The following is a 13,193-nucleotide window of genomic DNA, read 5'->3' as shown; positions in this document are numbered from 1 at the left end:
GTACCTTTTGCAGAATATCAGTCTGTCCCTGATATTTTTCCTGGAGAGAAGTGGCTTCTTTGCTGCCCTTCTTGACACCAGGCCATCCTCCAAAAGTCTTCTCCTCACTGTGCGTGCAGATGCACTCACACCTGCCTGCTGCCATTCCTGAGCAAGCTCTGTACTGGTGGTGCCGCGATCCCACAGCTGAATCAACTTTAGGAGACGGTCCTGGTGCTTGCTGGACTTTCTTGGGCGCCCTGAAGCCTTCTTCACAACAATTGAACCGCTCTCCTTGAAGTTCTTGATGATCCGATAAATGGTTGATTTAGGTGCAATCTTACGGGCAGCAATTTCCTTGCCTGTGAAACCCTTTTGTGTAAAGCAATGATGACGGCACGTGTTTCCTTCCAGGTAACCATAGTTGACAGAGGAAGAACAATGATTCCAAGCACCACCCTCCTTTTGAAGCTTCCAGTCTGTTATTTGAACTCAATCAGCATGACAGAGTGATCTCCAGCCTTGTCCTCGTCAACACTCACACCTGGGTTAACGAGAGAATCACTGACATGATGTCAGCTGGACCTTTTGTGGCAGGGCTGAAATGTAGTGGAAATGTTTTTGGGGGATTCAGTTCATTTGCATGGCAAAGAGGGACTTTGCAATTAATTGCAATTCATCTGATCACTCTTCATAACATTCTGGAGTATATTCAAATTGCCATCATACAAACTGAGGCAGCAGACTGTGAAAATGTATATTTGTGTCATTCTCAAAACTTTTGGCCACGACTGTACATACTACCTCAATCAGCCTGACTAACCGGTGTCTGTATATAGCCTCTCTATTGCTGTTTTCAACTGTCTTTTTAATGTTGTTTTATTTCTTTACTTACCTATTGTTCACTTAATTCCTTTTTTGCACTATTGGTTAGAGCCTGTAAGTAAGCATTTCACTGTTGTACTTGGCGCACGTGACAAATAAACTTTGATTTGATTTGAAGATGTGCGTATACAAATGAGCCCTATTTCAACCCAGAACCTTGGTCTTTCCCATTAATGTTGAAAAGAGTCTTGTAAGATATCCTGGTGCTGAGAAATACACACAAGAGTAAACGTGTGACAACCAACCCTGGTCTCCCCTAACCTCCAAAATTTACACAAAACATCGAATTCTGCAGTGAAACTGTGAGAGCTTGTTGCTTGAGACACCATCTGCGACACACACATGCATTCACACACTTACAAACACACACGCACACACTCAAACATATACCACACACACACAATTGTGTATATCAACATTCAAACATAAAACTGTTCAAACCTTAATATTGTGCTTAACCTTTCACCTCTGACCCCTGACCTTGACCCTATTTGGGGAGAAAGTCCAGACTCTCGACAGTTGTACGGCATGGAACCCTTTCATCCCTTTCTCTTCCCGACAGAATCCTCTTCTCTGACTGTGGAATCTCAATGGAACACCTGGGGGGTCTGGACTAACTCAACCACAGATGCTGTCATACCACCAAAGATCAACCATATGGAATCACTGAGGAGGAGGACGGAGAGAGAGAGAGTGAAAGAGAGAGAGAGAGAGAGAGAGAGAGAGAGAGAGAGAGAGAGAGAGAGAGAGAGAGAGAGAGATACCAGATACCAGTTCCAGATATTCTCTATAACCTGGTAGTTACATTGCAGTTAGCCTGTTTGTTAACCAGGCTAAGAACATGCCATTAAAGAAACAAGGCTGGGAACAAATACTGATTAAGGCTCAATATGACCTTTGAGCACTGGAATGCAGTCTCCTATATCCCTGCAATAACCTAGCCAGGCCACGTAAGCCCTATGACTCTCTACTCTCGTCGTACAGGACGCCTCAGGCCCACAGGGAGTACACACACACTCAGAGGTAGGGTATGACAAACATTGTGAAATGTTTGGAGGGATCAAAATGTAATTTCCCTGGGGTCCCTGACCTTATAACCCACTATCATCAAGCAGACAAAAGAGAAGTTTCCATTTGAGTCACAACTGCTTGAACAACCTGTTCCAGCTCAGTGCAATGTCTGACTGTATAGTGATTTAGTAGTGAATGGAGTCTGTTTCTTCATTCTGGTTCAGTAGTTAAGGTTTCTCTGCCATGTTGGTTCACTAACTGTGGAGTTGCCGTGGTTAATCCTACCATGTTGGGTTTGTTGTCACTGGACCAGCAGACAGTGCTGAGGCTGGGGTAGACGTCAGACCAGCCAGCCTCGGTACAGTTCCTACTGATGTTGCCTAAAAGAGAGAACATACAGGAATAGAAGGAGGGATTGTCAGGAATCGAGAATTTGCCCAAGGTGTGAAAATGCAAAGATAAGGCCAACACATACTATATTTTAAAATGTTTAATAGACAGATAGACATACAGACGGGTGCAACGGGAGACAGACACGGTCCTCTGGATAGTCTCGCAGCAATCTACTGCCGAGTGAAGAACAAACCACTCGTAATATGCTCATTCCTTATCTGTTGGTTCCCTCAGTGCCAGGCCCAGACCATGACAACAGTGGGTCAGAGTGAACTGTAGATGATTCTATCTTCTGGACAGACCTTTAGCTGGGTTACAGCCACCGGCCTAAGCCTCAGGAGAAGGTCTCTCAGGGTGCTAAATCCTGCTTTATGGTGACCCCTAACCTCAGAGTGGGGTCATCGAGAGGCCACTAATACATTTAATTTGCAACTATAATTTTTATCCTGACAGGATGTACAGTATGGCTTATGGAAGGATTGAGGTACAGCGGGATGGAGGAATAGATTTGTGTTTACCTTGTCGTCCGAAGAGGTGTGTGAGAGCAGGGGGGCAGGAGAGAGTCACCTCTTCCCCTACTGCTGCTGGGGCCCAACACGAAATGTTGTCCCATAGGCCACCACAGCCTACACACACACACACACACACACACACACACACACACACACACACACACAAAACAAACACACACACACAACACACACACACACACACACACACACACACACACACACACACACACACACACACACACACACACACACACGCGCCAAACAAACACACACACCCCGTGGGAAAGCAGACACAGGTCACAGGCGTTAGGGGACCCTGTGTACCAACAGATATGATTCTGTCCACTTTCACTACAGCTACGCTTGGTGTAAACACGTACAAACAGTTAATAAGTGTGTGTGTGTGTGTGTGTGTGTGTGTGTGTGTGTGTGTGTGTGTGTGTGTGTGTGTGTGTGTGTGTGTGTGTGTGTGTGTGTGTGTGGTGTAGTGTTGTGTGTGTGTGTTGTGTGTGTGTGTGCTGTTGTGTGTGTGTGTGTGTGTGTGTGTGTGTGTGTGTGTGTGTGTGTGTGTGTGTGTGTGTGTGTGAGAGAGAGAGAGAGAGAGCAAGAGAGAGAGAGAATGTGTCTACCTGCAGGCTCCATGGATTGTTTCTTCAGCTCATAATGACATACTAGCTCTGCCCTCTGCAGCTCCCAGAGGAAGTGACACGTGGGATTTCTCCCGCTGACTTTCTAGACAGAGAGGGAGTAGAAAGACAGTCAATGGATGTGTCTCAACGGTCTTAACTGCCTCCACTCCCCGTCTTCTCTCCTCGTTTTCTCTTTTCTTCTCCTCATCTCCTTCACTCATCTATTTAGGCAGACATATTGGCTGTACCATTTGGAATATTGAACTACATGAGAAACACTGTGGGAGAGGGAGAAAGACAAGGGTGGAAAGAGAGAGGGGGAGTGTAAAGAGAGATGGAAAAGAGATGGAGCGAGAGAGAGATTCTTGCATTCCTTTGGACAGAGCTCACTGTGTGGAGAGGGTTAAAGGCATTGGGTACTTATCGTGACCACAGGCAACAGGAACATCCAAACAAACAAACCAAGAACAACCCCCTCCACTTAACACAAACACACAGACAGACACACACACAGCCATCCCTGTGCTAGGTATGTCTTCTGACTTGCAGGCTTTAGGATATTCACTTACAGACAAACATAAACTGTGTGTGGGGTTCATATGCTTGTATTGTGTGTGCATGTGTGTATGTGTGCATCCGTGCGTGTGAGTAGTTAAGCTGGGTGATCTATGAAGTTTATATTGTGAATTAACGCTTCGCTCTGCCACAGTTCAGGACAATCATTGTGATTACACCTTTCACTCCTTGCCACTCCTTCACCTGCATCGGCCGCATCCTCTTGGCATCTATGTTCCTTTTGGAGCTGATTTATCAACTCTACTGTCACCAGAACACAAACAACCAATAACCCACAACCTCATTACTGTCTCAACCAATCACACAGTTCCTCGTTACTGTCTCAACCAATCACACGTTATCTCACCACTACCAATGGAAACGTGTAACATCCTATAATATGTAATTTATTTATTGCACACAAAATTCAAATTCTCAATATCCTGACACTGTGCGGGTTTCCGAGAGAGAGAGAGGAATGGAGAGAAACAAAGAGAGAGAGAGAGAGAGAAAACAGACAGACAGACAGACAGACAGACAGACAGACAGACAGACAGACAGACAGACAGACAGACAGACAGACAGAAAGCGAGAGAGAGACAGATGGAGAGTAGTCTCTCTAGACATCCAGGTTGCCTCCCACAATTTTCAAATATTCCGGTTTAACACGTCTGTATGTAATAGAACGTCAGTTTGGTATAGAGGAACTAAGTCATTACCTTATTCGCTTGAACAAAATACTAAATAGTAGCTAGCAAGATTGAGATCACAGAGATTACTTTTAATGAGTGCATTTCGCTAGTGGCTAGTTTGCTTCAACTACTTTCACAAGAACCACTGCAAAGGTTTTGCCTGCAAACTTAGTTTTTTAATCGCGATGTTCTGGCATGTCTGCCTCGTGATTTGTTGGGAGAGTTATCTGTCTGAAGAGAACCCACCCTGGATCAAATTAAGTAACAATAGGATTAACCAACACATTTTTAGCTTAAAAGTGTCAATTGGGGTCATTTTTTACACCAAATTGATAATGATTGCAAAGACACCCTCTGTCAAGCAGTAACAGTTTACATTTTAATATCCTTTTGTAACACAGGTAAATGGTTTAAATTCCCCAAAATAAGGGGGGAATTTCACACATTTTCACACATTTATAGTCAATATTTTGTATTTTTTTCATGTTTTTAATAGATATTTTGATAAATTTCATCCTTAGCCACTTGTTATGAACATGTGTCTGTTATTCATTCAAAGTGCTGTGTTTCTGTGGTGCTCCGAGACTGATAAATTGCCGATTAAGCTAATCTGACATACCGGTACGACCTAAAATGGCCACCGATATGGGCGATACTGTAACGGCTGTCWTCCTCTTCTTCCTCTGAAGAGGTGTAGCAAGGATCGGACCAATACACAGCGTGGTAGGTGTCCATGTTTTAATATGGAAAACTGAACATGAACACAAATACAAAAACGTGAACAAACCGAAACAGTCCCGTGTGGCACAAACACTGACACAGGAAACAATCACCCACAAAATACCAAAAGAACATGGCTGCCTAAATATGGTTCCCAATCAGAGACAACGATAAACACCTGCCTCTAATTGAGAACCAATCTAGGCAACCATAGACTTACATAAACACCTAGAATGAACCCAACCCCATAAATCTACAAAAAAAACCTAGACAGTACAAACACCKTAGACGAGACAAAAACACACAAACCACCCTCGTCACACCCTGACCTAACCAAAATAATAAAGAGAACAAAGATAACTAAGGCCAGGGCGTGACAGATACGTGRGCCGGTGCCATCAGACTTTTACTGTGCCTTCAGATAATATTCACACCCCTTGACTTTTCCATATGTTGTTGCATTGACTTTAAAATAGATTCAATTGAGTTTATCCCATAACGTCAAAGTGGAATGATGTTTTTCTACATTTTTATAAATTAATAAAAATTAAAAACTGAATTGTCTTTAGTCAATAAGTATTCAACTCCTTTGTTATGGCAAGCCTAAATAAGTACAGAAGTAAAAATATGCTTAACAAGTCACATAATAAGTTGAATGGACACACTGTGTGCAATAATAGTGTTTAACATGATTTTCTAATGACTACTTCATCTCTGTACCCCACACATACAATTATCTGTAAGGTCCCTCAGTTGAGCAGTGAAACACAGATTCAACCACAAAGACCAGGGAGGGTTTCCAATTTGCACCTATTGGGAGATGGGTTAAAAAAAGCATACATTGAATATCCCTTTGAGCATGGTGAAGGTATTAATTACGCTTAGGATGGTGTATCAACACACCCAGTCACTACAACGATACAGGTGTCCTTCCTAACTCAGTTGCCGGAGAGGAAGGAAACCGCTTAGGGATTTCWCCATGAGGCCAATGGTGACTTTAAAACAGTTACAGAGTTTGTCTTTGATAGGGGAAAACTGAGGATAGATCAACTACATTGTATTTACTCCACAATACCAAACTAATTAACAAAGTGAAAAGGAAGCTTGTACAGAATAAAAATAAACATGTATCCTGTTTTTAACAAGGCACTAAAAGAAAAACTGCAAAAAATGTGGCAAGCAATTAACCTTTTGTCCTGAATACAAAGTTTTATGTTTGAGACATATCCAATACAACACATTACTGAGTACCACTCTCCATAGTGGTAGGTGCATCATGTTATGGGTATGCTTGTAATCGTTAAGGATGGGGAGTTATTCAGGATAAAAAATAGAATGGAGCTAAGCACAGGCAAAATCCTAGAGGAAAATCTGGTTCAGTCTGCTTTCCACCAGACACTGGGAGATTAGTTCACCTTTCAGCAGGACCATAACCTCAAACACAAGACCAAATATACACTTGAGTTGCTTACCAAGATGACAGTGAATGTTCCTCAGTGGCCGAGTTACAGTTTTGACTTAAATCTGGCAAGAACTGAAAATGGTTGTCTAGCAATGATCATCAACCAATTTGACAGAACTTCAAGAATTTTGAAAAGATTCATGGGCAAATGTTGCACAATCCAGGTGTGGAAAGGTCTTAGACACTTACCCAGAAAGACTTACAGCCGTAATCGCTGCCAAAGATCCTTCTACAAAGTATCGACTCAGGGGTGTGAATACTTACGTAAATTAGATATATGTATTTCATGTTCAATACATTTGCAAAGATTTCTAAAAACATGTTTTCACTTTGTCATTATGGGGTATTGTGTGTACAGTTGAAGTCGGAAGTTTACATACACCTTAGCCAAATACATTTAAACTCAATTTTTCACAATTCCTGACATTTAATCCTAGTAACAATTCCATGTCTTAGGTCAGTTAGGATCACCACTTCATTTTAAGGATGTGAAATGTCAGAATAATAGTAGAGAGAATTATTTATTTCAGCTTTTATTTCTTTCATCAAATTCCCAGTGGGTCAGAAGTTTACATACATTCAATTAGTATCTGGTAGCATTGCCTTTAAATTGTTTAACTTGGGTCAAACGTTTCAGGTAGCCTTCCACAAGCTTCCCACAATAAGTTGGGTGAATTTTGGCACATTCCTCCTGACAGAGCTGGTGTAACTGAGTCAGGTTTGTAGGCCTCCTTCCTCGCACACACTTTTTCAGTTCTGCCCACAACTTTTCTATAGGATGGAGGTCAGGGCTTTGTGATGGCCACTCCAATACCTTGACTTTGTTGTCTTTAAGCCATTTTACCACAACTTTGGAAGTATGCTTGGGGTCATTGTCCATTTTGAAGACACATTTACGACCAAGCATTAACTTCCCGACTGATGTCTTGAGATGTTGCTTCAATATATCCACATAATTTTCCTCCCTCATGAGGCCATCTATTTTGTGAAGTGCACCAGACCCTCCTGCAGCAAAGCACCCCCACAACATGATGCTGCCACCCCCGTGCTTTACAGTTGGGATGGTGTTCTTTGGCTTGCAAGCCTCCCCCTTCTTCATCCAAACATAACGATGTTCATTATGGCCAAACAGTTATATTTTTGTTTCATCAGACTAGAGGACATTTCTCCAAAAAGTACGATCTTTGTCCCCATGTGCAGTTGCAAACCGTAGTCTGGCTTTTTTATGGCGGTTTTGGAGCAGTGGCTTTTTCCTTGCTGAGCGCCCTTTCTGGTTATGTCAATATAGGACTCGTTTTACTGTGGATATAGATACTTTTGTACCTGTTTCCTCCAGTATCTTCACAAGGTTCTTTGCTGTTGTTCTGAGATTGATTTGCACTTTTCGCACCAAAGTATGTTCATCTCTAGGAGACAGAACGCGTCTCCTTCCTGAGCGGTATGACGGCTGCGTGGTCCCATGGTGTTTATACTTGCGTACTATTATTTGTACAGATGAACGTGGTACCTTCAGGCGTTTGGAAATTGCTCCCAAGGATGAACTAGACTTGTGGAGGTCTACAATTATTTTTCTGAGGTCTCAGTTGATTTCTTTTGATTTTCCCATGATGTCAAGCAAAGAGGCACTGAGTTTGAAGGTTGGTCTTGAAATACATCCACAGGTACACCTCCAATTGACTCATATGATGTCAATTAGCCTATCAGAAGGTTCTAAAGCCATGACATCATTTTCTGGAATTTTCCAAGCTGTTAAAAGGCACAGTCAACTTAGTGTATGTAAACTTCTGACCCACTGGAATTGTGATACAGTGAATTATAAGTGAAATAATCTGTCTGTAAACAATTGTTGGAAAAATTACTTGTGTCATGCACAAAGTAGATGTCCTATCCGACTTGCCAAAACTTAAGTTTGTTAAAAATAAATTTGTGGAGTGGTTGAAAAACGAGTTTTAATGACTCCGACATAAGTGTATGTAAACATCCGACTTCAACTGTAAATGGGTGATTATTATAATAATTTTTTTATCAATTTTGAATTCAGGCTGTAAGACAACACAATGTGGAATATGTCCTGGGGTATGAATACTTTCTGAAGGCCCTCTAGCATACCATGAAAGAACGCTATGGGCTAACAACTCACTTCCAATTGCATCTGACTGATGAGAATCTCAACTTGGTATAAAGACATATAAAGACTGGAAACTAAATATACATTTACATTCTTTTGTTTCTTTTCAGGTATAGTGGCTCTATATTTTTCAGAGTACATAAATCTACCTGTATGTCAGATGTCACAACGTTTACCATTGCGTCCACATTGTCAGCTTAGCTGTCCACCACTGATAGGCTTTTACAAAGGAGAGATAATTTTTCATTCCTCCATATTATCACAGAAATCACGGTAGGCCTAAATAGTTTTTGTTGTTGTCAGTTACTAGTTGCTTGACAAAGTCTTAAAATTTCTGAGGGATAAAAGAAAACTTGGAAATGACTGAATAAGCACAACATAGATCAATCAATTGATATTTCACACAAATATCAATGTGTCTGACTACTACTTTATTATTTTAAATAAAGATGTATAACATAATAGACTCAAGTAAGAACAACTTATTTAATAAGTGTTAGATTGACTTGAAATAATCATAAATTGTAAAAACTCAATAACGTTAGATTAGCAGAGCAGATAAATAAAGTTATATTTACTCAATAACCTAATATTTGTTAACAATACTCAAAAACATTAAGTTATAAGAACATCCGCTTTACATCAGAGTGAGTACCACATATATGATTTGAGTTCTACAGGCAGTTGGAGATGTTTGAGTAACACTTATTCAATTGGTTTAATGAGTTGGGCAATTACTTTCTACAGTGCACCTAGCCAGTGGCGACCCGCCATTGTTTACAAACCTGTTTTGAGGCCCATCTGTTCTGCACGTTATTTTGGCATTAATACGTGTCACATATCAGTTTACAAACATGTAAAAAAATATATATAATTAAGTTAATAAAGCCGCATACAAACATGGTCTCTTTTTTGTTTTCTTGAGTAAGGCAGCTCCACAATGCAAGTGTTTCAGCCTAGCTCAGTGCTTTCTGTGGTGGTGGGCCAGCCAGCGGAAAATACGGATCATAGGAGTTGGTAATGTTCTCTAGTTGCGCAGTGATTGGCTCAGTGTTCTGTCACTCATGAGGACACTACATCACCGCTCGAAAATTCAAGCCCCTTGGGTGCTGCCATCGACTTACATTAGAAGTGCCCATCCAAAAGGCTCAAGGTCATTGGCCACAGATAAAATATCTACCTTGGACTGATCATGTCAACATCATACTTTCAAAATATTAGCTAGCAAGCTAAACAAGCAGTCATCATCATGAATCATGTCCACAATCTACTGGTAAATCCTTTTCAATCCTTGTCATATGAAGAAAATTATAGATAAAACTTATCGGAGCTCATCGGCCATTGGACATAAACATTACACAAGTTGGAAATCGCTAATTCTACATTGAGTGGTTTGGAAGGAATCAGTGGCTAACTGTAAGCGTTGCAAAGCAATCATTAGCCTGCTATTCAGTGGAGTGGCTGTGTGGTCCAAGTCTGGGTTTAATGGTCTCTTTCCAGGCTTAAAAGGATAAACATTCACATGACATTCATATGACTTCTGCCGCATTCAAAACATCTGGAAACTTGGAACTGGGAAATGTAAGAGTTCAAGACAACTGGCAACTCTGACAAAAACGAGCACCGACTGGGAAAATACATTTTGAACAGTCATCCAACTCGGAATTCCAGATAAGGAACTCAGGCTTCTTCCTAGAGCTCRGACCTGAAGATCACTGACATCATGATTCAACCTTGTTTTTTTCCCCGGGGTTGTTTTGAAAGCACCATAAATCCAGAGAATGCCAGACTTTGATGCCAAAATTTGCCCACAAGGACCGCCGCGCCACCTTCCTGTTCAAGTGAGCACAGCACAACAAGGCGAGTCCAAAAATGTACTGTATGCTGCTGTGTAAATTATGTAATATGCCAGGGAGATATGTATACTGTAGCTAAGAAAGTAATACATTTTACTTTTTTTTTTTTMTAATACTAAGTGTTTGTTGTGTAGTAAGCTGTTAGTAGCCCATGTGCCTCACCCTAATAATTTGGTCCCTTTTCCCATCATGACTTAGCCTACTGTTCTGACTTGGTGGTGCACATGTAGCCATTAGCCTGTTTTAGAGAAATGTAATCATTGAACATTGTAATTGTAAGAGCTTTGATTGTCTGCTTATATGCCCCCTTTATTTATCCTACGGTTCGGACTTGTTGTACAGGTAGAACACTGTAAGAACGGCCCATGTTCTGAATTCTGTCACTGTACATTTCAAAAGTGCTAAACAAATAGTTCAATTGGCTACGTCCATCCTAGCTCACTCATTAATATTTTAACCGAAATMATGGATTGGCTTTTATAAGCTGTGATCCCCTAATGCCAAAGTTTGTACATCTAAATTGTCAGTAGAAACCACATTTCTTAAAACAAGTCAGCCATATCAGCTATGTTTTTTAAAAGACAGTAAACAAGGCTGAATTAACTGTTTCACTGCCAGACAAGGCTCTGCTGATAGCCAGGTGTAGTGGGATAAGGATTCACTCCATGGTGCTGAAAAGAAAGCTCTGCGGTTGGGACAGCTTTATGTAGGCCCCAACAGTTTGTGGACACCGTTTGTCACCGTTATAGTGCAATAAATGTATTGTTTAGTATTGTGTAGTGGCTTTGCTGTTATGCAAGTATTTTTTATTTTTGTCCCACCAAGATTTACATGCTAAAATCGCCACAGAACCTACCTATAGTTGACATCTACTCACCACACGTAAAAGGCAGAGCGCGAGGAACAGCAGACCGACRCGTGACCGCTCCATGGTTGCAGGGCGCGCACGAGCAAGTAGTACTCCGAAATGTCCAAGCGCACCGTGGGGTCTTGTCACACTTAGCGGAACTCATGGGATCCCTCTCAGGGCGCAGCTCGAGGGTAGAGCCCGCATAATATTTAACCCCGAAAAATCAATAAGTCATCAGACACCGAAAAAAGTACACATTAAAATGTCATCAGTCAATTGGTGTTGGTGAAGAAAATAATCACAGCTTGTAAACGCAACAAAAAAAACGTTCCACGAYGTGTCCGTTAAAATCGTCCAGAAAGCTGTTTGTACTGGTATGGAGAGAAAGAAGGAGAGAGAGAAAAACAGGGAGACTATGAAAAAGAAAGAGAATGCTGGAAAGGTGGGGAGTCAGTCGGAGCCACAGAAAGCTCTGAGGGCAGCTATCAGAAGTGAGGCGGAGGTCGGTTTGACAGCAGAGATCTCTTTCCCGTTAACTTATGGCACTGCGCGTTCCCGTCAACTCCGTCCAGCCTCTGCCCGCGCTACCGAGGCAGTCAGTGGGCTCAATAACAACAGCACTCACTCTCACACACAGAGAAAAAGAGAACGATAAATAGAGAGAGAGAGAGACATTGTATAAGGCTGGGGTTGGGGTCAAGGGCAATTATTCAGTCTTAGACAAGGTAACTCATCACATGACCACTTCTGTCACATTAAGTCCCTGGATGGTTCGTTTATTTTCTTRAAAAAGAGAAGATGTGTTGTAGTTTCTGTTCAGTGTACTAAAACTGTGGTTCTGGTTAAGGACAGAGATTAGCCCTAGTAGCCTACTCCCTAGACTCCTAGTCTCCAATCATTTCTGTCTGGACGGCAAAGATAATCAGTTGTCTAAAGGGTATTTAGCTTGTTTGGAGTAGGACTATGAGGTATGAGTTGAGGGTCAGAGTGAAGGAKATGTAGCTTAGGTTTACCTGCCTGGTGTGCCCTCTCCCCCGCCTTCAGTTTACAGCACCACCACAGGGACCTCTAGCGGCCTTCACCTGAACTACACTCTACATGCTCGTAGTCTTAGAAACCTGATAGCTGATAGTGCTCTGTAATGCCAGACTGACTGTCAGATAATTATAATGAAAGATAGATGTCCCATCAGAGGTACTCTGGTGTATTCCTGTGAGGAGAAAAGAGAAGAAGAGAGGAGAGAGGGGAGAAGAGGAGAGAGAGGGTAAGGAGAAGAACAGAGAAAGGAGAGGGGGAGGGGAGTCGATTGAGAGGAGAGAACAGCATATAGTGAAAAGAGGAGAAGAGAGGAGAGAACAGTATAGAGTGAAAAGAGGAGAAGAGAACAGGATAAGGTGAAAAGAGGAGGAGAGGAGAGAACAGCATAGAGTGAAAAGAGAAGAGAACAGCATAGAGGAGAAGAGAACAGCAGAGTGAAAAAAGGAGAAGAGGAGAGAACAGCATAGAGTGAAGAGGAGAGAA

At 41.8% G+C, this 13,193-nt stretch overlaps 1 protein-coding gene across 1 annotated transcript in view; it reads right to left on the bottom strand.

Annotated features, from left to right (window-relative positions):
* Positions 1-12,181, bottom strand: part of LOC111973534 (vasoactive intestinal polypeptide receptor 2) — a 22,369-nt gene extending 10,188 nt beyond the window's left edge. The window contains exons 1-4 of the mRNA XM_070446804.1: positions 11,700-12,181; positions 3,410-3,512; positions 2,787-2,894; positions 2,161-2,255 (exon numbers count right to left, since the gene is read on the bottom strand). Of these exons, the coding sequence (XP_070302905.1) occupies positions 2,161-2,255; positions 2,787-2,894; positions 3,410-3,512; positions 11,700-11,753 (360 nt within the window). The 5' untranslated portion in view covers positions 11,754-12,181. The remainder of the gene's footprint in view (positions 1-2,160; positions 2,256-2,786; positions 2,895-3,409; positions 3,513-11,699) is intronic.
* Between the last annotated feature and the right edge of the window lie 1,012 nt (positions 12,182-13,193).

The sequence above is a fragment of the Salvelinus sp. IW2-2015 genome, linkage group LG14 (assembly GCF_002910315.2).
Source record: "Salvelinus sp. IW2-2015 linkage group LG14, ASM291031v2, whole genome shotgun sequence".
NCBI classification, from domain to species: Eukaryota; Metazoa; Chordata; class Actinopteri; order Salmoniformes; family Salmonidae; genus Salvelinus; species Salvelinus sp. IW2-2015.
The sequence above is the reverse complement of the archived record's forward strand: the minus strand, read 5'-3'. Positions and strand labels throughout refer to the sequence as shown.